Source organism: Camelina sativa, chromosome 11, assembly GCF_030686135.1.
Source record: "Camelina sativa cultivar CO46 ecotype springtype chromosome 11, ASM3068613v1".
NCBI classification, from domain to species: domain Eukaryota; kingdom Viridiplantae; phylum Streptophyta; class Magnoliopsida; order Brassicales; family Brassicaceae; genus Camelina; species Camelina sativa.
This window is the reverse complement of record NC_141890.1, coordinates 10,063,203-10,087,544: the sequence shown is the minus strand read 5'-3', so window position 1 is coordinate 10,087,544 and position 24,342 is coordinate 10,063,203. Positions and strand designations below refer to the sequence as shown.

Genomic DNA, 24,342 nt, shown 5'->3' with positions numbered 1-24,342 from the left:
TCGACTTTGGCGAATCAAGAATGGGATTTGCTGAATCGCTGCAAGATAATCAGTTGGAATAATGTTTACAAGTACAAAATTTCTACTGAAGAAATTTACCACTAAACTTTTTTTTTGGTTTAATAACTCAGAAGTGTATTAACCAGCCAATTCGGCGGAATAGTATAAACTTACAGAGAATCAATAACCGTAGCTCGATGAGCTAGGACATCCGCTGCGCTGTTTCTTTAAGGAGGAAAGAGGAAGCTTTTTTTTGTTTTTTTTTTTCTAAAGATGTAAAGGAGAAGGAAAAAAAAAAAGGAAAGAGGAAGCTTCTGCATCCAATATCGTATGTCGTAGAGAAGTGTACCAAGTTGAAGACCCTTCATGTGTTAATTAAATTAACAAGCTCCAAATTATCTCCAATAAACCAAACATAACGATAACCATGTGCCCAAATTAACGGTAGAACATGTAGAAAACCAAAAGCTTCAGCTTGAAGAGGGGATTGAGCTGTTCGAACGAATAAGGCAACCGGCGCTCACGAAGTATCCAACCAGTATTTGTATAAGGCCGTCCTTGCAAAAGGGAAGCAACCTGTCATAGATAGAGATGGGTGTCTAGAATGATGAATAGAATTTGGATGTTTCCAAGTGATCATCGGTGTGAAAGAAACTTTCTCTGGTTTGGGTAAACTAGAATGTGTAGCCTGCCGGTACATTGATTGGGGGAACAAGATCAAATTTCAAAAAGAAACCGAATAAAAAGTACATTGGTTTGGGTAAACTAGAATGTGTAGCCTGCCGGTACATCGTTTGTTGAGGAATATCTCCAGAAAAATCTAAGATTGTGAAACTATTTATGGTGCTAGAGAAGTAAAGCTTGTGATCCTTGTAAACCATGTGAAGACAATGCGATAATCCCGGAACCTGGTTCCACGAGGTATCTCCTTTCTTGGCATAAAACACACACCAACTTCCAAGTCCCCAAAGAACTATATAATCTTCTTTGGTTTTCTCGTCAATCCAAATCACAGGGGATCCCATACTAAGAAATTTGACCTTCCTTTCGAATTGATCGTTAGAAACGAGAAACCAATCATCTAAACCTCGCTCAATCTTTGTTGTTCCAAGTTGTGACTCCACAGATGGCAGATCAATCTTTTCGTCGGTAAAAAGATTCAAAATGTAGAGATTATACCGCGGATCCCGCATAAGGAGCCAGCTTCCATAGGTTGTTATACACACACTCTTAGCAAATTCAACGCCAAGATCTTGCGTTTTGTAGAGTTTGTGTTTTTCCTCGGGACTGAACAACGTGCAATATGAATTGTTGTTGTCGTCTTCTTCCGGGAAGAGAATCAGCCAAAGGATCTGATGGTTTTTGGATACGACTTCTCTGGAAGCAGAGTACCAAGAGGAGCATACAGATGTAGCTCGTTGGAAATTAACAAAGCTGAGGCGTTCCAACACTGAAGTCAAGAGATCTACAGGAAGATCGGACCAGTAACTGGATGCATCTGCTCTGAGAAAATTAGGGTTATGCTTATTCTCCATGAAAACTTGAGATAGAATGTTTTGTCTTACCAGCAGAGATGTTCCGTATTTATTATAGTATTTATAACCTAGACCCGTCTTTACACTCTTACTCCAACGAATACTAGGATTGAGGTAATCTTTTCTATGGGCCTCATCAGCCCAGTCTGTATAGCTCGCCATAAAAATATTGGAGATGTATTACATTCTTCAATCATTTTGGTTGTAAAATATTTTTTGTAGAGATATCTTCCGCCTCTCTCAATATTTACCATGGAGAAGAACCCTAACCCTAATACCTGGTCGGAGCTTCCTCTAGATCTCTTGAACTTAGTTTTCCAACGCCTCAACTTTGTTAATTTCCAACGAGCTAAATCGGTGTGTTCGTCTTGGTACTCTGCCTCGAGACAATCCGTGCCCAAAAAGCAGATCTACCCTTGGTTGATTCTCTTCCCGAATGACAACAACAACAACAACAACAACAACAACAACAACAACAACAACAACAACAACAGTTCTTCTTCATGCAGGTTGTTCAATCCCGGGGAAAAAGACAGACTTTACAAAACACAAGATCTTGGTGTTGAGTTTGCAAAGAGTGTTTGTATTGCAACTTATGGAAGTTGGCTCCTTATGCAAGATTCAAAATATAATCTCTATATTCTGAACCTATTCACCCTCGAGAGGATCAACCTTCCTCCTGTGGAATCACAACTTGGCGAGATAAAGGTTAAACGAACCATACATGATTGGTTTCACATGTCACATGATCATTGCCAGAGATGGTCCGAAGCTATGACTATAGGACCCGCCGTGTTTTGGATCGACGAGGAATCAAAAGATTATATAGTTCTATGGGAACTTCGAGATTGGTTTGTGGTTTCAGCCAAGAAAGGAGATACCTCGTGGAATCAGATTCCCGAAATTTCAGATTGCTGTGACCACTGTGACATGGTTTACAAGGATCACAAGCTTTACTGCTTACCCAAATACACTGGTACTTTCCAAATCTTAGATTTTTCTGGAGTGGAGGACAACAAAACTTTTGAGGTGGTAAACCTCTGGATAGATATAAACTTTACAGGTGTTGTTCCTGTTCAATTAAGTGACTCATGGTGCGTTACTGAGACAAAACTTGTTCTTACATTAACAAGAAAAGTCCTCAAGGTTGACAAAATATGGAGTCCTAACTCTAGAACCTGGTCCTTCAGGGTTTTCAAGATTTCTTCATCATCAGAGTTCTTTGAGGCTTATTCTTGTGAAAAGGTTGATTCTTTGGGTGACGAGGCAATGCTTTTGGATCTAGGTATCACTGTGCCCGCCAATGACATCGAGGGATTCAATAAAAACTCCATCTATTTCGGTTGTAGTCATGAAAACAATACAAGTAATATATTTCTCTTCAATCTCGAGACACAGAGGATGGAGGTACTGCAAAAATTTGATTGTTCGCCCCTTCAACTCTCTAGAGCTCGATGGTTCTTACCAAGTTTCCCTCAGAAGTCACAAGTGACTGATCTTAATTATTAGCTATGTTTTCCTCCTCAATATTTTTTGTTTTTTATTTGCTTTTAATCAGTATGTTGTTTTACACTATTAAGGACGTGCTAGTTTTTAAGTTAAAAGTGATATATGTATACACAAAGGATAAAAATACAAATGAAACTAGCAAATGTGTACAAGATGATACGCTTGATTAAGTGAGCTTTTGTTGTGGAATCTCTAGTGTTTATTGGTATTAAGGTAAAGCTCTGAAAGTTAACTTTTTAATTATTAGTTTGAGATCATAGGATCTAATCTACTGGAAGGGGAACATCTTTGAATTATTTCAGAGTAATATTTTATACTAGCTAGCGAATTTGATAGTCAACACTTCAAAATAAGCACAGTTGAAAGACTTTACCGAATTAAATTAGTGAAAGAATCTGTAGTGAGACTGAGAAGAAAAAAAAAATGAAAGAGTCTATAAACAACTTTAGTAGACATTCCCCTAATGAGATTATGTTCTCTCAATAGCTAACAAGTAACAACATAATCATCCACAGAGCATGTAAAGGGTATGATACTACAAGCCGAGAAAGTGAACCATCAGATTCAGAACATAGGCCAAAGGGATAAAATTAAGTAGTTCTTTTGAAAGTTAACTTTTTTGCTATAGGGGTTTGAGATAATGGGATCTGATCTGTGCTATTTTACTCTAGGTAGTTAAATTTAATTAATAGTCTTTATAGCCCATTAATCAATCTGTGTGGTGATGTGTGAATCAAAATCCAATATTCCCTTTATCAGAATATATGATGTTTTAAGATTTTATTTTGTATCAAAAAGGATGATTTTTTTAGTATATTTAATACATTTTTATTTTCAAAATCAAATAAATATTTAATGATTTTGCTTTTACAATAAATCAAATAAGAAAACACACAGACTAAATACTAAATATAGTACATCATTTATTATTTTGAGTTAACAACAATACACCATTAATTGTTTTCTTAATCCTAGTGAAAATCTTAAAACATCATGGATTCTGATACAGTATTAGAATAGATAGATTTTTTTGAAACTTTCACAGTAATTAAGAAAATATAATAATAATATTTTAGAAAAATGTTATTATTTTATATTATATTATTATTTTATAATATTTTAGATAAATGTTGACTTGTGCTCTATGGCACGGGAGATCTCTTAGTTAGTAATTATTATTTTTAAAAATCTACGGGATGATTAGAAAGCAATTTGATTTTTTTTTTAACTTTCGATTTTTTTTTGATAAAAAAATATAAATACTTATAGTTAAAGAATATCGACTGTAATTAAAAAAAAAATTGGGCTGTCTTATATTTTAGGATTTGTAGGATACTTAAAGTGTGATTGGCAAGATTTTAACTTTATTTATTTTAAAAACTTCTAAAGCTTTGAGCCTTTGACCGCCTCAATAGTTAATAGTATAATACCAATCCGTCTTAAGAAGCATTTACCCAACCGTTAAGGCTCTAAATGAATGAGATAAAAACAAATTAGAGGGAGTATTCAACTTCTATTTTAGAAGATTTTACGGTATTCTTAAAATCACTTGTTATTCAATTGATGATTTTTAAAATTCTTTTAAAATCCTATGTTATTCAACTTGACATTTATTTAAAATCACTTAAAATAATTTACAATCTCTTTTTATTCAATCACAAATTTATAAAACTAACTTGAAATCTATTGTCATTCAAAGTATCATAACTTTTTTTTAAAAAGCTCCTTTGAATGATTCTAGGAGAGTCATTTTTGTTTTTTAGTTTAAAAATATCACTAATAAAATCATACCCTATTAAATAGAATTTTGAAGGATTTCAAAAAAGAAAACATCACTTCCGTAACTCCTCCCGTAAAGCTCTGAAGTTTCTGATTCATAGATGTCGCCACCATCGCTTCTCTTGGTTTTCTTCATCCTCTTCGTTAGAGCAAGGCAAACTAACTGTTGAGAATCGCAGACCCCGATTCACCTCTGTAGTGAACCGCATACCGCGACTCTGCCCCTACTCCTCTTATACTTCACAGATCAATATGCATAACATAAACATAACATAGAGATTTAACGAGTTCCCCTCATGCAGAGGGTACATCTCGTGTGGAAACCTTTTCCCACAAACATCCACTATCAATAAACCAAGGTTTACACTAGTGTTACATATACAAAGCTTAGAGAGTAACTACAAAGAAACCTGAAGAAGAAAACACATAGTATATGCTTTTCTTCTTCCCCTCTCTTTGTCTCTGGTTCAGCTCTCCCCCATGTATAACCCTGAAACACCTCCAAAACCCCAAAGAAGCAGCTCCACCTTCGTCTCTCATGAGAGTGTCCTAAAGCACCTTAAACCTAGACAAGGTTATGCTCGGCTCTCAGCCCTTCGACCCCTGCGGAGCTTCTGCTCCTTTATTATGGTTCTGCGTATAGCTTCAAGCTCCATGTACGACGCCATGCACATGCTCTCTGCACTGCGCCCTGCATCTCTTCATCTGCCCTGCACAGCGCTCTGCGCTGTGCCCTACAGCCGCCACCAACGTACCACCAGCTTCTTTAGTGCGTCTTTGTGCTTACTGCGTCTCTTGTTTCCTCAACCCTAGCTTCCCTTATATAGTGAAACCCTAGAGCTTATGTCGGTTTACCCTTGCAGACAACACAACCCGGATCCTGTATAGGCTTCACACCAATATGGGCCCAGTTCATGGTTCAGACCAAATAAGCCCATATGAAGCAAACATTCACAACAATCTCCACCTTTTGCTTCATTTGGTCCAACTCACAAAATCCCCTTTGTGTTGATTCTTTCCTGAGAAGAAAAAATAAATCTTGTCTTCTCCTGTAGAACCTGCAACTTCCAATGATCTTCATCTTCATCCACCTTAGGAATTTTCTACTCTATCTTCAGAAACTTCAAGAGATTCGCGACTCTCCCTCAAGCTTTCTACTCCTGATGATTGTAATCCCACTTGTAGCCGAACTCTGACCACTGAATCCGACATCTGAAGAAGCCCTTAACAACCTTGATTTCTTGATAATCAATACAGAACACAACCAACATTGACTGTTCTTTTATCTCTTGCAACTGATCACTTCTGTCATCTGCCTTAAATGCAAGTCCTTTACCGTGAATTCTCAGTTCTTCAGCAACTTCCATCTCCTCTGATTTTAGCATACCAACGAGATCCTCAAACTTCAAGGTGTTTGTGTTGCCAGATACCCTCATAACTACTTTATGAGCTACATACTTAGAAGGTAGACATCTAATTAATTTCTTAACCAGCTTGGTATTTTTTATAGATCTTACCAAGATTCTTTGCTTCATTAGCAATAACACTCAATTTTGCACTAAACTGTGAAATTGACTCTTCTGGATCCTTCCTTAAGACTTCAAATTGAGATGCAAGTTGGTGTAATCTTGTTCTTTTGACACTTGAGTTTCCTTCATGAGTCTTCTGCAGAATGTCCCAAGCATCTTTAGCTGATTCACAACCTTGAACAAGCTTAAACTCATCATCATCAATAGCACCAAAGATAGCATTAAGAGCCCTAGCATTGTATTTAGACAAGTTCTTTTCTTCCACTGTCCAGCGTGCCTTAGGTTTAGTGATCTTGTCACCAGCTTCGGTTTTCTCATATGGAGGCTCCCAACCTTCTTCAACAGTCGTCCAAGCATCCTCACCTAGATTACGGATCAACTGAACCATGCAAACCTTCCAACGACCATAAATTTGTTCATCCAAGATCACTGCCCTTTGAAGCATCATCAACTCATTACCCGACTGCATCTTTATTCCAAGATCTCAACCTGTAGCGAGTATAGAGCTCTCGTCGGTTGACTGCTCTGATACCAATTGGTGATGATGGTGATGTTGTAGCTGAATGTGGTTGAGGCTTATGGTTTTAGAAGATTCTATTACTATTCACATTTGTAGTTTGAGTTGTCACATTCAAATAAAAAGGGGGAGAATGAATGCATGAAGACTTTGATTGCTACCAGGCTGGTCTGTAGGACTCTGGAAGAGAGGTTTGTGCGTAGAAACCGTAACGAATATCGAGTGACGTGGCTGTGCTTTTAGAGACTCTTTGATTATAGAACAAGTTAGTATCATATCTATTAAGAAGATTTGGACTTATCCTTTAATAGGAAAGTAGGTCATATGAGGTTCCTATATATTGTGTTATTGGGGCAAACATGTTGTTTGGCCGTTTAAGAAAATTTTTAGAGAACTAAGCGAATAAGCTTTTAGGGTTCTTAGGGATTTTGGTTAGATTAAGAATTGATCAGTAACAAGTCATGTTGACTGTGTGTAAATCTTATTAAACATATCTTGTAAGATTGTTTAAGTGATTCTTAATAAGAAAATAAGTTCTTTTCAATATTGGCTGCATCTTCTCTTCGTTTTTACAGAAACCAAAACTGGTCAAAGTTTTTGGGCGACGAGTCAATGCTTTTGGATCAAGGCATCACAGTGCTCGTCAATGACATTGATGATTTCATTAAAAATTCCATCTACTTCAGTGGTAATCATGAAAATAACGCAAATGATATCTTAATTATTTTCAATCTCGATCAAGACACATAAGACGGAGCCGCAACTACACAAATTTGATTGTTCTTCATTTCAATTCTCTAGAGCAAAATGGTTTTTTACCAAGATTCATGCATACACGATGTTGATCTCAATCATGTTTTTTTTTTTTTTTTTTTTTTTTTTTTTTTTTAACACTAGAACTTCATTTATTGATTTGAGAGTGTTGGTACAAGATTGCTAATTGAACGGATACATACACGAATAGTTAAATGAAAACGATAGTATGATGTTTCATGACGTTGTGCTTTAGCCAATTTGTCAGCATGGATATTTGATTCTTGTAGAGTCCATTTGAAGACAATCGATTCAAAACGTGTTACCCATCCTTTGATCTCTTGTACCTAGTTGTAGACGTCAAATCTGTTTGTTTCATAGCAAAACAGAGACTTTGGCACTCTGCTTAAGCGCTGTTGATACAGATATCCCTGTTATTTGCCCTGCTTTTGATCATCATGGATAATTCAGACTGCAATGGCTCTTCGGTCTTTGTTGATGAAACTACCGTCATAATTACATTTAATCCAGCCATTGGGGGTTGGTGCCAATGTTTTTATCTTCAATATTTTGTTTTGTTTTGTTTTTAGATTAGATTTTGTTTTTTTATAATTAATTAATTAATTTGGACACATAAATAACTAATCATTAATACATTTAAAATACATATGTGGAATTTTTTTTTCAAAGTTAGATATATGGTGTTAACACGTAAATTACAAGTTTTTAAATTGAAAGAGATTTTAGGACTCTCTCATTAATCATGAGTTGTGGTTTCTACCAAAAAAAAAATTAATCATGAGATGTGTTGTAGAAAAATTAGAAAATTGATAGCATAACGTGATTTTAGGACTCTCTCATTAATCTAAATTTTATCTACTTCATTAGTAAATCCAAACCGACATGGAATTCCGTTTTAATTTGTAAAATCTAAATCCTAATCACCTTATTTTAAACTCAAACCGACATATAATTTTGTTTTAATTATAAAACTAGATTAAGACTTGAAATTTATTTTATTTATATTGTAATTTTTATATAAAATATAATTTATGTGATTGTTTTTAAAAGTTTTTCTGGAAAACATTATGCAATAAAATATATGATAAATATGATGACTTAAAAAAAGACAGCTATTTTGTAAGTTTTATATTGTTAATGGTTTTAGATAAGTACCCGTGTTGTAACTCTGGTTACATTTTATTTTATACAAAATTTTGTATATTATATATTTTAAAATAAAATTTTAGTATGGTGTATTTGTTTATGTATGTGAAGTTATTTCAACAATGTATATTCTACATCTGACTTGAATGTCATTATAAGACATAATTTTGTAAATTTGGTTTTTAAAAAGCGAATTATTATATTATAAGTAATTTAATATATTGTTATACTTTTTATTTTAATATATTTTGCTTTTTGAAATTCTTTCATATTATAGTGACATATTATTGACATTGATATAACAAATCAATTTAGAGTGTTTATAGTTTCTAACTTTTATATCAAGTTTTAATATTTTAAAAATATATCAAAATAAATTATTTAAATTTTATTATATTATATAAAATTATAAAATTCAACAAAAAAAAATATGAAACTGAAGTTAAATATTCAAATTTTGACCTGTTACTCAGTAAATTTTTTAATTCAATAGATATTATTTTTAAAGAATAATATTACAAAAGCTTGAATATTTTATAGATTGAACAATTTATATTTGTTTTTAAAAATTCAACTTATGGTATATCTGGATTAAAAATATTTTTTAATTATAATAAATAATATGATAATTTATTTGTTTCACAAAATGAACCCATATATAAAATGAGAGGTGAAGTATAATGATAATTAACAAATTAATATGTTAAGTTAGATATCAAAATATTTTATTTGATGAATAATTTAATAAAGGAAATTAATATGGTAAGTTAGATGATATCAAATGATTCTCTAGAATATTCTCGTTAAGATATTTGGAAACAACATGTTCTAGTAATAAAATCTTCCGAAAATAAAATAAAGTTGCACCCACTATTTAACTTGTAACCATTTCATTTATCAATTAATCTATAACCTAGTTGTAACCAATTTATTAAAATTATATAGTCTACAAAATAATATTGTGTACTTCCGTTTTATTATAAAGGGGATCTAAACCTTAATCACCTTATTTGTAAACCCAAACCGATATATAATTTTGTTTTAATATAAAATGTGAATCCTCATCACCGTATTTGTAAACTCAAACCGACACATAATTTATTTCTAATTGTAAAATATAAATCATGCCAATATTTAACTTTCCTTATTTAAAAGTATACAAAAATTGTTTTCTTAATTTGTTTTACTTTTTAATATGATTTTGATTTATTTTTTTAATGAAATAATGTATAAAAGATTTTGATTGGCTGAAAAGGAAGAGGTGAACTAAAAGGTTCATCCTAGAGATGAACCTAAGTATTTTTCGAAGAAGAGAATATGTTGCCAAATGTACCATCATGAAAGTATTGACACATACTCTATATTTATAAGAAAAAGAAGTGTGTCCAACATTTTAACATTAATTTTAGATATAATTATACATTTTTGAAATCTGCACATTTATTAGAAACAATTAATATATAAATATTACCATATAAATTGGTTATTAATTATGACAATAAATATGAAAATTACTCATTACTATTGTTTTCAAATTACCGGTTCCTATTCATATCCAAACAATGATAGTAATAAATATTTCACATATTAGGAAATTAACAAAATTAATGGTAAATATTTTTATAATAACAATAATAATAAGAACATACTTATTTATCCTTATTTTAATTTTAATTATATATTTTTAGTTAGATATTTAATGAAAATTTATGGTAAAATATTATATTAAATGATTTAGATTTTCTTATTTATTATTTATTGTATATACTCTATATTCAGTTTGATTCAATATGCAAATTTTGGTAAAGTTCCCCTCAGATTAAAATATTAATCAATAATGATTGTTAGTTTCCTAAACTACAGGAACAAAAATATTCACGTAACTAATATAAATTTTAAGTTTAGGGTTGGAATCAGACGTCACCTTCTGCCGTTCTACGGCAAGACAAAACATTTTAATCGTCTCTCTCTCCTCTCTCTCTCAATTTGCCATAAAATGGAGAAAGGGCAGAACCCTAGTTCTCATAAGCGTCTCAGACTAGATACACCAAATTCCTGGTCGGGTCTTCCTCAAGATCTCTTGATTTCAGTGTTCGAACGCCTCGGCTTTGCTGATTTCCAACGAGCTAAATCCGTCTGTCGGTCTTGGTTCTCTGCTTCGAGACAAGTTGTGGCCAAAAATCACATCCATTGGCTGATCATCTTCCCTCGAGACAAGAAGACAAATCCATGCATGTTGTACAATCCCGAGGAAAAAGACAAACTTTACGAAACGCAAGATCTTGGTGTGGAATTTGCAATGAGTTGTTGTTGGGAAACTCATGGAAGTTGGCTCCTTATGTCAGATCGATGTAATCTCTATATTTTGAACCTATTCTCCCACGAGAGGATCAATCTACCTCCTGCGGATTTATTGTGGGACGAGTATGAGCTACATAACAAAAGAGAAATGGACATTCGTAGGTATAAACGGGGCCTTGCTAGGAACATGCGATCGGCTGTGTTTTGGATTGACGAGAAAACCAAAGATTATGTAGTTGTTTGGGGACTTATGGGTTGGTGTGTATTTTATTCCAAGAAAGGAGATACCTCGTGGAATCAGATCCCACAAACTTCAGATTGCTTCGACATGGTTTACAAGGATCACAAGCTTTATTTCCTAAGCGAGACTGAGGGTTTCAAAATCTTCGATTTCTCTGGAGCGAATCCACAAGAAACCTTTCAGTCGATTTTTAAACTGGCAAAAACAAATCAGTATGCACCAAGTAATCAATGGAATGTTCATGACACAAAACTTGTAGTCACGGTAACAGGAAAAGTCCTCAAGGTTGAAAAAATGTGGAGAGCCAGTACTAGAACCACCTCCTTCCGGGTTTTCGAGGTTTATTCATCAGACTTCATGAAGAAAACAAAACGGCGGATTCATTCTCTAGGGGAGGAGTCAATGCTTTTGGATAAAGGCATCACTGTGCTCGCCAATGACACTGATGGATTCATTAGAAATTCCATCTATTTCAGTGGTTGTGATGGACGTCATACAAAGGATATGCTTATCTTCAATCTCGAGACACGGAAAATTGAGACAATGCACACATGCGATCGTTCTTCTTTTCCATATGGATCCTATAGATCTAAGTGGTTCATACCAAGTTGCATGCATTAAAATGTTTATCTCGAACATGCATGTTTTTTTATTCAATGTTATTTTACCCTAGTGATGATCATGTGTGCTATTTTTTGTTTGGGTTAAAAGTGATGTATACGATCGAAGGATAAAATTACTACCAAACTAGCAAATGTGCACAAGATAACTTATGTGAGATTTTGTTGTGGAATCTGACCGGTGTTTAATTATTAGACAAAGATAACTTTTTGCAATATGGGTGTGATCTACGTACTGTTAAAAAACCATCTTTCAATTAGTGTAAGAATAATCTTTTATAGCGAATTTGATAACAGTTTTTAAAAAGAATACTGTATGTAGTGAGAATAAGAACAATTAAGAAAAGAAAAAAATCTAACGAACTACTTAAGTAGACATGACTACTGCCATGGCCATGTTCTGAGAATTTACTGTTGCAATTCTTCATTAGGCATTTAAAGAGCTAGGAAGACAATCATCCATCCACATAGTATATACATGGTATCTCTACAAGCCAAGAAAAAGTGAAAACCATCAGAACATTATATATAACACAAAGATGAAACAAACAGCCAAAGACCTTGTGTATCAAAACAACCACGAAAACTCTTGATTTACTAGAGCTTCACACATTTTATAGCAAATTTATAGAGTGGGGCAAGTGCCCTATACTCATTTTCTTAATTCTTGTAAATACTTAGCTAAGTTGTGTGGTATATCTACTAAAATCAACAAAACTTTTCAGTTTCTTAAGATTGTGGCCACAGGTAAAATGCTAAGCTAAGTAGTATATCTATTAAACTTAACAAAATTATTAGATCATTAAAGTGGTGCCCCATACAAAAATGACTTATGCATCCGCCAATGTCCATTGGTTGAAGACAACACCACCACCAACAACAACAACAACAAAAATGACAGCCACCACTATTCATGCACGTTGTACAATCCCGATGAAAAAGACAAACTTTACAAAACGCAAGATCTTGGTGTTGAGTTTGGAAAAAGCGTTTGTAAGGCAATCTATGGAAGCTGGCTCCTAATGAAAGATCCTCTGAATAAGCTCTACATTGTGAACATCTTTACCAACGAGAGGATCAATCTGAAACAATGAGATGCGTGCTAGATCTACAGACTTGTATGACAGATCTGTATGTGCGATGCTTAACAGATAGATGAAAGGATAGTGAAGAGACGACACAAGAGATTTGTTAACGGGGTTAGGATAACCTACAATCCCGGGACCAAGTCCAGAATCATTCACTAGAATTAGAACGCAAAAGTCACATTTGCCAATGGTATCTAGCACACACTTGTGCCTACCACTCTAATCTACATGAACTAAAGGAACCACCACTCTTTGTCTTTTCCGACGAGTGTGAACCTCTACAAAAACCACCAACAGATTCTCTATCTTGCTGGTGGGACAACACCACACACAACATGTGTGCTTCTCTCAATTTTAGGTCTAGGGTGCGTAACCTTCTTCTTGTTACCACCTCTTCCTTTTATACCTTTTAGAGTTCTCCACAAACCCTAGGTTCCACAAGCTTCTTCCTCTTGTTTTCTAGGTAAAAGCTTGTTCTCTTTTTGTCAATTTGACCCATGCTTTTGTTCCTGTCGCACCTAACACAAGCATGCTTTTCTGACACAGCCGCTCCACTGTTTGCTGCAACTTGAAGCTTTTCCGCTCTGTTGCACTACACAACCTCTTCACGAGGTTTACCCTGTTTCAGCTTTGTTGCACTACACAACCTCTAAACATGTATGCTTTGTTTCCAGCTCTGTTGTACTTCAGGTTCACTCAACTGCTATATAACTTTGCTCTGTTATAGTTGCTCATTTCTTTCTGCTCTGATGCGCTTTCAGGTTCCTCAGCTGATTAAGAATATCTTGGCTGAGTTCTCATTTCTTGGATCTTCACAATAAGACTCCAAGGTTCAGCATGTCACTTCATTCCATGTGACTGCTATATAACTTTGCTTTGATTCTCTATCTGAGGAATCATTTCGTCTATGTCTGTAGCTGGTTACACATGCTCCAACTTGCTCACTGCTTCTGTGTTTGAACATGTGTTTGTATCAGGTTTACTCATTGCTTCTTGATCATCTCTCTTGAGTCTTATAACCAGTAACAACACCAATATATCTTCAATCTCTCCCTTTGTTACTGAGTTATAGAACTCAAGCTTTCTCTATTCTTGCACTTGATGATCTTCAAACTTTCATGTTGTAACTGAGACTTTGGCATCTTCATTACCTTGAGAGGATTATGTCATCGTGATCTTCTCTTATCTGTTTTACAAGATGCTCCTTTACGTCTTGTTGTCAGTCTCACAATTCTGTCAACACAATGTATCTTCACAATCTACTTCCCGTGGAGTTATTATGGAAAGATTATGAGTTCAACACTACAAGTCGCCAAAAAAAGATGATATATGGAGGTAGGATGAAGTCTGTACGATCCCCTGTGTTTTGGATTGACGAGAAAACCAAAGATTACGTAGTTATATGGGGATTTGGAATGTGTTGTGTGGTTTATTCCAAGACAAAAGATACCTCGTGGAATAAGATCCCGAAAACTTCATTTTGTTTCAACATAGTTTACAGGGATCACAAGCTTTACTTCCTAAACTTCCATGATGAATTCAAAATCTTTGATTTTTCTGGTGAGGTTCCACAACAAACCTTTGAGTGGATGGTTTATGTGGACAAATGGAATTGGCATCTTCGTCATCCACCGGATAACAGTTGGCACAGTAATGTCACAACACTTGTAGTCACATTGACAGGAAAAGTCCTCAAGGTTGAACGAATGTGGGTAGTGACTTCTAGAACCTGGTCCCTCAGGGTTTTCGAGGTTTATTCATCAGACCTCCAGAAGAATAAACAACGGCGGATCCATTCTCTGGGAGATGAGTCGATTCTTTTGGATCAAGGCATCACTGTGCTCGCCAATGACACTGATGGATTCGTTAGGAGTACAATCTATTTCAGTGATCCCTTATTCTATGTCAGAAATCATATGTTTACCTTCAATCTTGAGACACAGAAGACAGAGCCGCTGCACACGTTTGATATTTCTTCCTTTCAATTCTCTAGCGCTCAATGGTTCGTACCTAGTAGTTTCACGCTCACATGATGTTGTTGTTCTCAACTATGTTTTTTTTTCATGCAATATGGTTTTTTTATTTTTTTTGGTTTCAATCAATTTTGTCATTTTACTCTAACTAGTTGATGATGATCACATGCTAGTGTTTTAGAAACAAAGATATATACAAAGGATAAGATTACTAATCAATCTAGCAATATGTGTAGAAGAATGATTTGCTTAAGTGAGAATTTTGCTGTGGAATTATTAGATAAAGATAAGTAGTTCTTTTGAAAGTTAAATTTGACTTTTGCTATAAAGGGTTTGAGATAAATGGATCTGATGAGCTACAGTTAGACATACCATTGGCCCATTGCCATTTTCTGAGAACTCACTTTTGTAATTCTTCATTGGATATTTAAAGAGATAGCAAGACAATCATATATATATCCATCCACAGTGTAGTATGTAAATGGTCTCTCTACAATTCCAAGAAAGCGAAACAAAAATTCCAAAAACATTGTGTATTAAACAAGTTTTTTATTTAATATGAGAGACCTCACAAACGAACTTTTGTGGTGGCTAGATCTTTTGCCCAAGGATACAAGCAACATTGGATTTTAGATTAGAAAAAGACTAACAAAACCCAATCAACTTTATATAACTAGCAGATATATCTCCTTATGTCCATCATCATCGATATCTTCATAAACTGCCAAAACCCAAAACTAAAGACATCAAGATATTAGGTTATTAGACGTCAAGATAAACTTTATATAACTAGCAGATGCATTTTTAGATTTGGTTTGCCAACCTAGGATTATATAAGTTGGATCGAAGGGTGTTCTTTAACGATTAAATTTAATATTTGAGGGTTTTTTTATTAATTAATATAAGAGATTGCTTTTCAATCTTCAAAGTCTTTGAAATCTCTGTTTTGCGTCAATAGATACTCGACAACAAAGGACACTATATTGTTACTCTTGATCCACCAATACTTGAGAAGGGAAAATGGCATATTGTTTTAGCATATTAACTACGTAAATGGTTGCACAATTAGATGAATAAATTGGATTAAAACTAAAATTCATCTCAAATTTTATCATTTTAGATGAACGTGTAAAACCAATTATTGATCTCTTTCATCTCTAATGAGATGAACAAATTAAAGAGAGAAGAAAAAAAGGAAAAAAAAATCATCCACCTAAAAAAAATGAATAAGTTCGATGAAAAATATTCATCTTCATTTTTTCATTAATTTGTTTTCATCTCATTCATTTAGAGCCTTAACGGTTGGGTAAATGCTATTTAAGACGGATTGGTATTAACTATTGCGGCGGTCAAAGGCTCAAAGCTTTAGAAGTTTTTAAAATAAATAAAAGTTAAAATCTTGCCAATCACACTTTAAATATCCTACAAATCCTAAAATATAAGACAGCCCAATTTTTTATTTTAATTACAGTCGATATTCTTTAACTATAAGTATTTATATTTTTTTATCAAAAAAAGTCTAAAATTAAAAAAAAAAATCAAATTGCTTTCTAATCATCCCGTAGATTTTTTAAAAAAATAATAACTAACTAAGAGATCTCCCGTGCCATGGAGCAAAAGTCTACATTTTTCTAAAATATTATAATATAATAATATAATATAAAATAATAACATTTTTCTAAAATATTATTATTATATTTTTTATAAATATTATTTAGTTTGAGATAATATTTTTCATATTGCAATTTTCCGGTAAATCTACATATATTTTCTAATACTAATTATTTTAAAATATTCTAAAATTTTAATTTGTTTGTTGTATATTACAGTTTATATTGCTTGTTTGTTGTATTAGCATCATTATTTTGTTGCGTAAAAAAAAGCATCATTATTTTATAAAATATTTTGAAGTAGTAAATATAATATTTATTTAGTTTTTGAAATTCTTAGAGCATAGTTTTCGGTTATCTTCCGTTAAAGTATCTCAAAAAAAAAAATTTAATATATATATATCATTTTTATTATTGAATTAAATTTATTGTTGAACACCAATAAAATTAAGACACCTCTAGATTCTTCTCTCATCTTGTGTCTCAGATTGTCTTCGCAGAGACATTTTATCAGAAGATTAAATCTTCTCTCTCCTTTCTTTTTATTTTTTATTATTATTATTTTTGTGATACTCATCGGAAGAGTCTACCATGGTTGTGCTCTTATGGGTTTATGTATTTAAATATAACTAATTAGTGAAAAAAATTTTTTTTTGAAAATTAATAATTATTGAAATCTGTAATTTATTACACTTTATAAGTTTAGTATTGATATTTGTACTTCTCATTTAAGATGTTATGATTTGGAGAAATAATTAGTATATATTTAATACTTTTAAAATACATACGTGGACTATATTTTATTTTCTTTCTCAATTTATATATTTTTAATTTTTTATTACAAATAGTAAATTGAGAGTGACTTTAGGACTCTCTCATTAATCATGAGGTGTGTTGTAGAAAAAATAGAAAATTGATAGCATAAAGATTTTTTTTAAAATATATAATTTGGAAAATTTAGAAAAGAAAGGTGTATCATTTTTTTTTATTATAACTCTTGTTTTTTTACTAATTACTTAATTTATGAAATAAAAAGCTACTTGTCAGACTTTATTTTGCTTTATATATTCAGAGATTTCCCTAACTTCTCTCCAATTTGCATGGAGAATAAGTGTAACCATTCCTGGTTGGATCTTCCTCAAGATCTCTTGATTTCGGTGTTGGAACGCCTCGGCTTTGCTGATTTCCAACGAGCTAAATCCGTCTGTCGGTCTTGGTACTTTGCTTCGAGACAAGTGGTGGCCAAAACTCACATCCATTGGGTGATCATCTTCCCTGGAGACGAGAAGACAAATTCATGCACGTTGTTCAATCCTGAGGAAAAAGACAAACTTTACAAAACGCAAAGTCTTGATGTGGAATTTCCAATTTGTTGTCGGGAAACTCATGGAAGTTGGCTCCTTATACGAGATCGATGGTGTAATCTCTATATTTTGAACCTATTCACCCACGAGAGGATCAATCTACCTCCTGCGGATTTATTGTGGAAAGAGTATGAGTTATGAAGAAACAGAGATTCCAAAGTTTTCTATTCTGTCCCTTATGACTTGATTTACAAAAACATATATACTCGAGAGAGCAGATCCATACGAATCATATCTATACATACAAGGAAAGCTATATTAACTTTGCTGATCTTACGGGATTGACATATTGACCAAACAGCTTCACGGCCAAGTCACCTATAACCATGACGAAACCAACTGCAATTAGAGTAAACCGATAGCTAACCTGAAACCAATCTCCAACACTCCCCCTCAAGTTGGAGCATACAAGTTTCGTATGCCTAACTTGATCCGAAACGATGCGAAGCTGTCTCGACCAAGGGGTTTTGTAAAGATATCCGCAAGCTGAAATTCAGTGCCAACGTGACGAAGAACAAGATTACGACGAACAAGCTCATCACGAACAAAATGGCAGTCAATCTCTATATGTTTAGTGCGTTCATGGAATACGGGATTTGTTGCGATGTGTATGGCCGGTTTACTGTCACAACACACCACCATTGGCTGATCATGTCGAACTCCCAGAGTAAGCAACAACTGTTTGAGCCATAAAAGTTCTGATGTAAGAAATGACATTGCCCGATACTCCGCTTCTGCAGAGGACTTGCTCACGGTTTCTTGCTTTCGAGTTTTCCATGAAATTGGTGAATCACCAAGCTGAACTATATAACCAGTAACAGACCTTTGAGATATGGGACAAGTCGCATAGTCAGAGTCACACCACCCAGTGATCTGAAAATCACCTGTTCGACGCAGCAAAATACCTTGGCCGGGATCAGACTTTAAATAACGAACGATTCGAAGCGCAGCCTCCCAATGATCTTCACGTGGCTGTTGCATAAACCTGGCCAGCATATGAACAGAGAATGCGAGGTCTGGCCGTGTTACTGCCAAGTAGATCAAACGCCCAATCAACCGTCGATACTGTTGGGGCTGAGGAAGAAGAGGTGATTCAGACAACATGAGCTCATGAGTTTGTTCTAGTGGAAAAGTCGCTGGTTTTGCTCCCATCATACCAGTTTCAGAGATGATATCTAACGCATATTTGCGCTGACATATGTATATGCCTGCCGAGTTCCTTGCAACCTCTATCCCCAAAAAATATTTTAGAGGTCCCAAATCCTTCATGTGAAAACATGATGCCAAATAATCTTTAAAATCTTGGTTTGCCTTTGGTGAACTCCCCGAAATTATCAGGTCATCAACATAAATCAGTATATTGATCCGAACAGCTCCCCTGGTCAAAGTGAACAAAGAATAGTCGGACAAGGATTGTTTAAATCCATAATTCTTCAATGATGTTGTCAACTTCTCAAACCAGCATCGTGGAGCCTGTTTTAAACCATACAAGGCTTTGCGTAGACGACGTACCTTGTTGGGATGAGAAGCAGCAAAGCCAGGGGGTAGCTTCATGTAGACTTCTTCGCGAAGATCTCCATGTAAAAATGCATTGTGGACATCCATCTGATGGATTTCCCAGTTTCGTTTTGATGCAACGTCGAGAAACATTCGCACCGTTCCCATCTTAGCCACAGGGGCAAAGGTTTCACCATAGTCTTCACCCTCTTTTTGTTTGTTGCCAAGTGCAACAAGTCGTGCCTTATACCTCTCAACGGATCCATCAGAGTGATATTTAACTTTGTAGACCCATTGACAGCCGATTGCTCGTTTTCCTGGAGGTAAATCTTCTATCGTCCATGTACCATTTTCCTCTTGAGCATCAATTTCGGTTGTCATTGCGTTATTCCAACGGTCATCAGCAACAGCCTCTTTATACGATCTTGGTTCAACGGCTTTTGCAACCGCAGCCATATACGCAACATGAGATTTAGAAAAACGCTTTTTAGAATCCTGTTTCGAAATTGGGTACCGTACCTTGGTGGAGAAAGAATTCGGTGATTCACAAGCAGCAGAATTAACAACATAATCTTTTAAGTGGACAGGAGCTTCTCTCTTTCGCTTACTTTGACGGGGAGGAGGTTGTGCTATCGGACCACCAACCGTCGCTTTCGAACGTTTATTCCGACGAGAACTTGGCCGGTTAACTGGAGCTGCAACTGTAGAGGTTGAAGCTGTCAAATCGGAATCTAGTCTTAATTCCGGTGGCGAGGCTGAGCCAGAGGGAGTGAGCACCGGCGAGGTTTCTGCTTCCGTCGTAGCCGCAGGAGAGTCATTGGAAGATGAAGACGTGGTCTCAAATTCACGTGGACCTTGACTTTCTTCATTTGGGCCTGAATAATGTAACGGGCCTTGAGGGACATTAAGATGTTCTTCTTGTAATGGGCCACTAGAAATTGAAGCCCACAACTTTGGTGTATCTTCTTCATCAACGTGAGAGACCTCCATTGTCGAGCTTGGAGAAAATGGAAATTCAGATTCGGAGAAGACCACATCTCGTGAGACAAAAAATTCTTGTGATTCTAAATCAAACAATCTCCAACCTTTTTGACCATTTGGATAACCAACGAACAAACACCGTCGACTTCGTGACTCGAATTTGTCGCCGTGACGTTTTTGATTGTGAGCATAACACAAGCTCCCAAAAACTTTTAAATGTCCATACTGAGGAGGCTTCTTATGAAGACGTTCATACGGAGTTTTGTTGTTCAAAATAGAGCTGGGAGTTCGATTAATCAAGTAAGCCGCTGTTAAAACACATTCGCCCCAAAACTTTAAAGGCAGTTGCGCTTGAAACCGTAAAGCCCTCGCAATATTGAGAATGTGTCTGTGTTTTCTTTCAACCTTGCCATTCTGCTCAGGCGTAGAAACACACGAACGTTCATGAAGAATACCGTGTTCTTGGAAAAACTTTGTTAAACACATGAACTCTGAACCGTTATCATTGCGTATTGTTTGAACTTGCACCCCAAATTGACGCTCTGTTAAAGCTAAGAAATTTTTTAAATGACCAGAAGCCTCACGTTTTTCAGCCAACAAATACAACCAAACTCCTCTAGAATAATCATCTACTATTGTCAGAAAATATTTGGCCCCAGAATGAGAAGTTGTGCGGTAAGGTCCCCATAAATCACAGTGGATTAACTCAAAAATACGAGATGTCTTATTCATACTCAATGGAAATGAAGTTCGAGTTTGCTTTGCGCGGAGACATATATCACACGCTTGATTTAAACTTGAAGAAGAAACAGAAACAGAAATTGCAGGAAGTAAACCGACTACTCTCGCAGAAGGATGACCCATCCTTTTATGCCACAGCTCATACTCCTTCTCCTCTTTCGTAGTGACTGATGCTGCGATCTCCATACTACGAAAGTAAAAAGTTCCTCCTGCTCTAATACCCGTCCCAATCACAGTCTTCAAAGTGCGGTCCTGAACCACAAGAAAGTGATCAGTCATTTGCAAAACACAACGGTTTTCATCCATCAATTGTCCAATTGAAAGCAAATCAGATTGAAACTCCTCAACATAGAAGACTGAATTCATAACCAAATCTGAACTAAGTCTAACTGTCCCTTCTTTCACAGAAACCCTTTCTCTACCATCAGCCAGAATAATTAAAACCGGAGGCATATCTCTTACATTTGTAAGAATATCAAACTTTCCTGTCAAATGATGAGAGGCGCCTGTATCCATAATCCAAGAGGGAACGTTGGACTTACCGGTTAACTTTTCGGTGGGCTCGTCCTTGCCAGCATTGAGGACTCTTTTGATGGTACGCCATTGATCCTCAGTTAAAGTGAGACCCTCACGATCACGATCAGTCACCACATGGTTGGCGTGTTCTGTTACGTCAAGGTTCGGAACACAAACACGGTTAGCATATGCTGCAGACCCGCGTCCTCGACCTCCATTGGAGCTTGCTCCACCACGGCCACGTCCTGGTACAGAACGACTGCGAGGAGTGCCATTCGGGTTCGTGGCAGGAGTGCCATTCGGGTTCGTGGGAAAATTCCCATTCAGGTTCGTCTGAGTCTGTCCGTCCGTCATTGTCGTGAAAAAAAAAAACGATAAGAAAAACCTTTAATTTCACAAAAATGATTCAAGCTCTGATACCATGAAGAAACAGAGATTCCAAAGTTTTCTATTCTGTCCCTTATGACTTGATTTACAAAAACATATATACTCGAGAGAGCAGATCCATACGAATCATATCTATACATACAAGGAAAGCTATATTAACTTTGCTGATCTTACGGGATTGACATATTGACCAAACAGCTTCACGGCCAAGTCACCTATAACCATGACGAAACCAACTGCAATTAGAGTAAACCGATAGCTAACCTGAAACCAATCTCCAACAAGTTACGTCTCAGCATGCCCAAGTGTAGGTATAAATGGTTTCTTGCTAGCAGCATGCGATCCGCTGTGTTTTGGATTGACGAGAAAACCAAAGATTATGTAGTTGTTTGGGGACTTATGGGTTGGTGTGTAATTTATTCCAAGAAAGGAGATACCTCGTGGAACCAAATCCCACAAACTTCAGATTGCTTCAAAATGGTTTACAAGGAGGATCACAAGCTTTATTTCCTAAGCAAGACTGAGAGTTTCAAAATCTTCGATTTCTCTGGAGGGATTACACAAGAAACCTTTCAGTGTATTTTTAAACTGGAAAAAATAAATCACTTTCCTCCACTAAGTGATGATCAATGGAAAGTTAATGTCACAAAACTTGTAGTCACGGTAACAGAGAATGTCCTCCAGGTTGAACAAATATGGAGACACAGTACTAGAACCACCTCCTTCCGGGTTTTTGAGGTTTATTCATCAGACTTGATGAAGAAAACAGAACGGCGGATTAACTCTCTAGGGGAGGAGTCAATGCTTTTGGATAAAGGCATCACAGTGCTAGCGGTGACACTTATGGATTCATTAGAAATTCCATCTATTTCAGTGGTTCTGATGCAGGTAAGACAATGGATATGTTTATCTTCAATCTCGAGACACAGAAAACTGAGAAACTGCACACATACGATCCTTCTTCTTTTCCATGTGGATCCTCATCTAGATCTGAGTGGTTCATACCAAGTTGCATGCATTAAAATGTTGATCTCGACCATGCATGTTTTCTTATTCAAGATGTTATTTTACCCTAGTGATGATCATGTGTGCTAGTTTTTGTTTGGGTTAAAAGTGATGTATTCGATCGAAGGATTAAATTTCTACCAAACTAGCAAATGCGAACAAGAATGGTATGCTTATGTGAGATTTTGTTGTGGAATCTGACTGGTGTTTAATTATTAGACAAATATAACTTCTTTTGAAATTTAAATTTTTGTTATATGGGTTTTACGAATATGGGATCTGATCTACGCACTGTTAAAAAACATCTTTGATAACAGTTTTTACATAATTAAAGAATATGTAGTGAGAATTATATAAGAAGAATAAAAAAAATCTACGAACTACTTCAGTAGACTACCTAGCTAGCCTATTGCCATGGCTATGTTCTGAGAACTTACTGTTGCAATTCTTCATTGGGCATTTAAAGAGCTAGCAAGACAATCATCCATCCACATAGTATGTAAATGGTCTCTCTACGAGTACCAGCCAAGAAAGTGAAAACCATCAGAACATTATAACACAAAGATGAAACAAAAATCCAAAGACCTTGTGTATTAAACATGCTTATTGAACATCAGAGACCTCACAAAACTTTTGTGGTAGCAATTACATTGAATTTTAGATTAGAAAATAGACCAACAATACCCAATGAACCTGGAATAACTAGCAGAGATATCTCCTTATATGTCCTTGATCATCATCAATATCTCCGGAAACCACCAAAACTAATAAAGACATAAAAGATGAGAAGTTTGAGACGCTTATGGAGAAGAAGTATAACCCTAATTCTCATAAGACGACGAGATATATCTAATTCCTGGTCGGAGCTTCCTATCAAGATCTCTTGAATTTGGTGTACCAACGCCTCAGCTTTTCTAACTTCCAACAAGCCAAATCGGTGGTATTCTACTTCTAGACAATCTGTGCCAAAAAATATCAGATTCCTTGGCTGATACTCTTCCCCCAAAACAACCACGACAACTCTTGCATGTTGTTGAACCCCGAGCAATAAGACAAACTTAGGAAGAATATATCATCGCCTGGCTGTATAGGTTTCGCATTTCAATCATAGGAAGTGAGTCTATGTCCAATGTTATGGATGTGGAATCCCCTGTGTTTTGGACCTTCCCGCCGTTATTGAGGCTTTCTTTGCTGAATCTTCTCACGAGCTCTTCCTAGCTACCTTTTTT

The 24,342-nt window shown here is 35.4% G+C and overlaps 2 protein-coding genes and 4 pseudogenes across 3 annotated transcripts; 4 read left to right on the top strand and 2 right to left on the bottom strand.

Annotated features, from left to right (window-relative positions):
• Positions 1-566: 566 nt before the first annotated feature.
• LOC104727851 (putative F-box protein At4g22180 pseudogene) lies at positions 567-1,547 on the bottom strand (annotated as a pseudogene).
• A 209-nt stretch (positions 1,548-1,756) lies between these two features.
• Positions 1,757-3,044, top strand: LOC104727850 (putative F-box protein At4g22165 pseudogene; annotated as a pseudogene).
• Positions 3,045-10,709: 7,665 nt separating this feature from the next.
• Positions 10,710-12,124, top strand: LOC104727849 (putative F-box protein At4g22170 pseudogene; annotated as a pseudogene). Its single transcript, XR_015573129.1, has one exon. The product of XR_015573129.1 is annotated as a putative F-box protein At4g22170 pseudogene (transcript).
• Positions 12,125-12,168: 44 nt separating this feature from the next.
• Positions 12,169-15,072, top strand: LOC104727848 (putative F-box protein At4g22170). Its single transcript, XM_087472337.1, has 4 exons — positions 12,169-12,172; positions 12,633-12,698; positions 12,813-13,029; positions 14,295-15,072. The coding sequence occupies exons 1-4, from the start codon at positions 12,169-12,171 to the stop codon at positions 15,070-15,072; spliced, it is 1,065 nt and encodes a 354-aa protein (XP_087328463.1).
• A 2,650-nt stretch (positions 15,073-17,722) lies between these two features.
• On the top strand, positions 17,723-23,130 carry LOC147933812 (putative F-box protein At4g22170 pseudogene; annotated as a pseudogene).
• LOC147933813 (uncharacterized) lies at positions 21,146-22,384 on the bottom strand. Its single transcript, XM_087471737.1, has 3 exons — positions 22,283-22,384; positions 21,748-22,060; positions 21,146-21,457 (listed from the first exon to the last, which is right to left on the bottom strand). The coding sequence occupies exons 1-3, from the start codon at positions 22,331-22,333 to the stop codon at positions 21,420-21,422; spliced, it is 402 nt and encodes a 133-aa protein (XP_087327863.1). The 5' UTR covers positions 22,334-22,384; the 3' UTR covers positions 21,146-21,419.
• Positions 23,131-24,342: the final 1,212 nt, after the last annotated feature.

Bases quoted from the DNA above. Each gene is read 5' to 3' on its own strand.
- LOC147933813 (XM_087471737.1), bottom strand. From the start codon at position 22,333: ATGGTTATAGGTGACTTGGCCGTGAAGCTGTTTGGTCAATATGTCAAT. The intron at 22,061-22,282 runs GTAAGATCAGCA...ACGGACGGACAG, and splicing joins TTGGTCAATATGTCAATCCC to ACTCAGACGAACCTGAATGG. The intron at 21,458-21,747 runs GTAAGTCCAACG...CTTGTGGTTCAG, and splicing joins GCCCACCGAAAAGTTAACCG to GACCGCACTTTGAAGACTGT.
- LOC104727848 (XM_087472337.1), top strand. The intron at 12,699-12,812 runs GTAAAATGCTAA...CATTGGTTGAAG, and splicing joins TCTTAAGATTGTGGCCACAG to ACAACACCACCACCAACAAC. The intron at 13,030-14,294 runs CAATCTGAAACA...AATGTATCTTCA, and splicing joins ATCTTTACCAACGAGAGGAT to CAATCTACTTCCCGTGGAGT.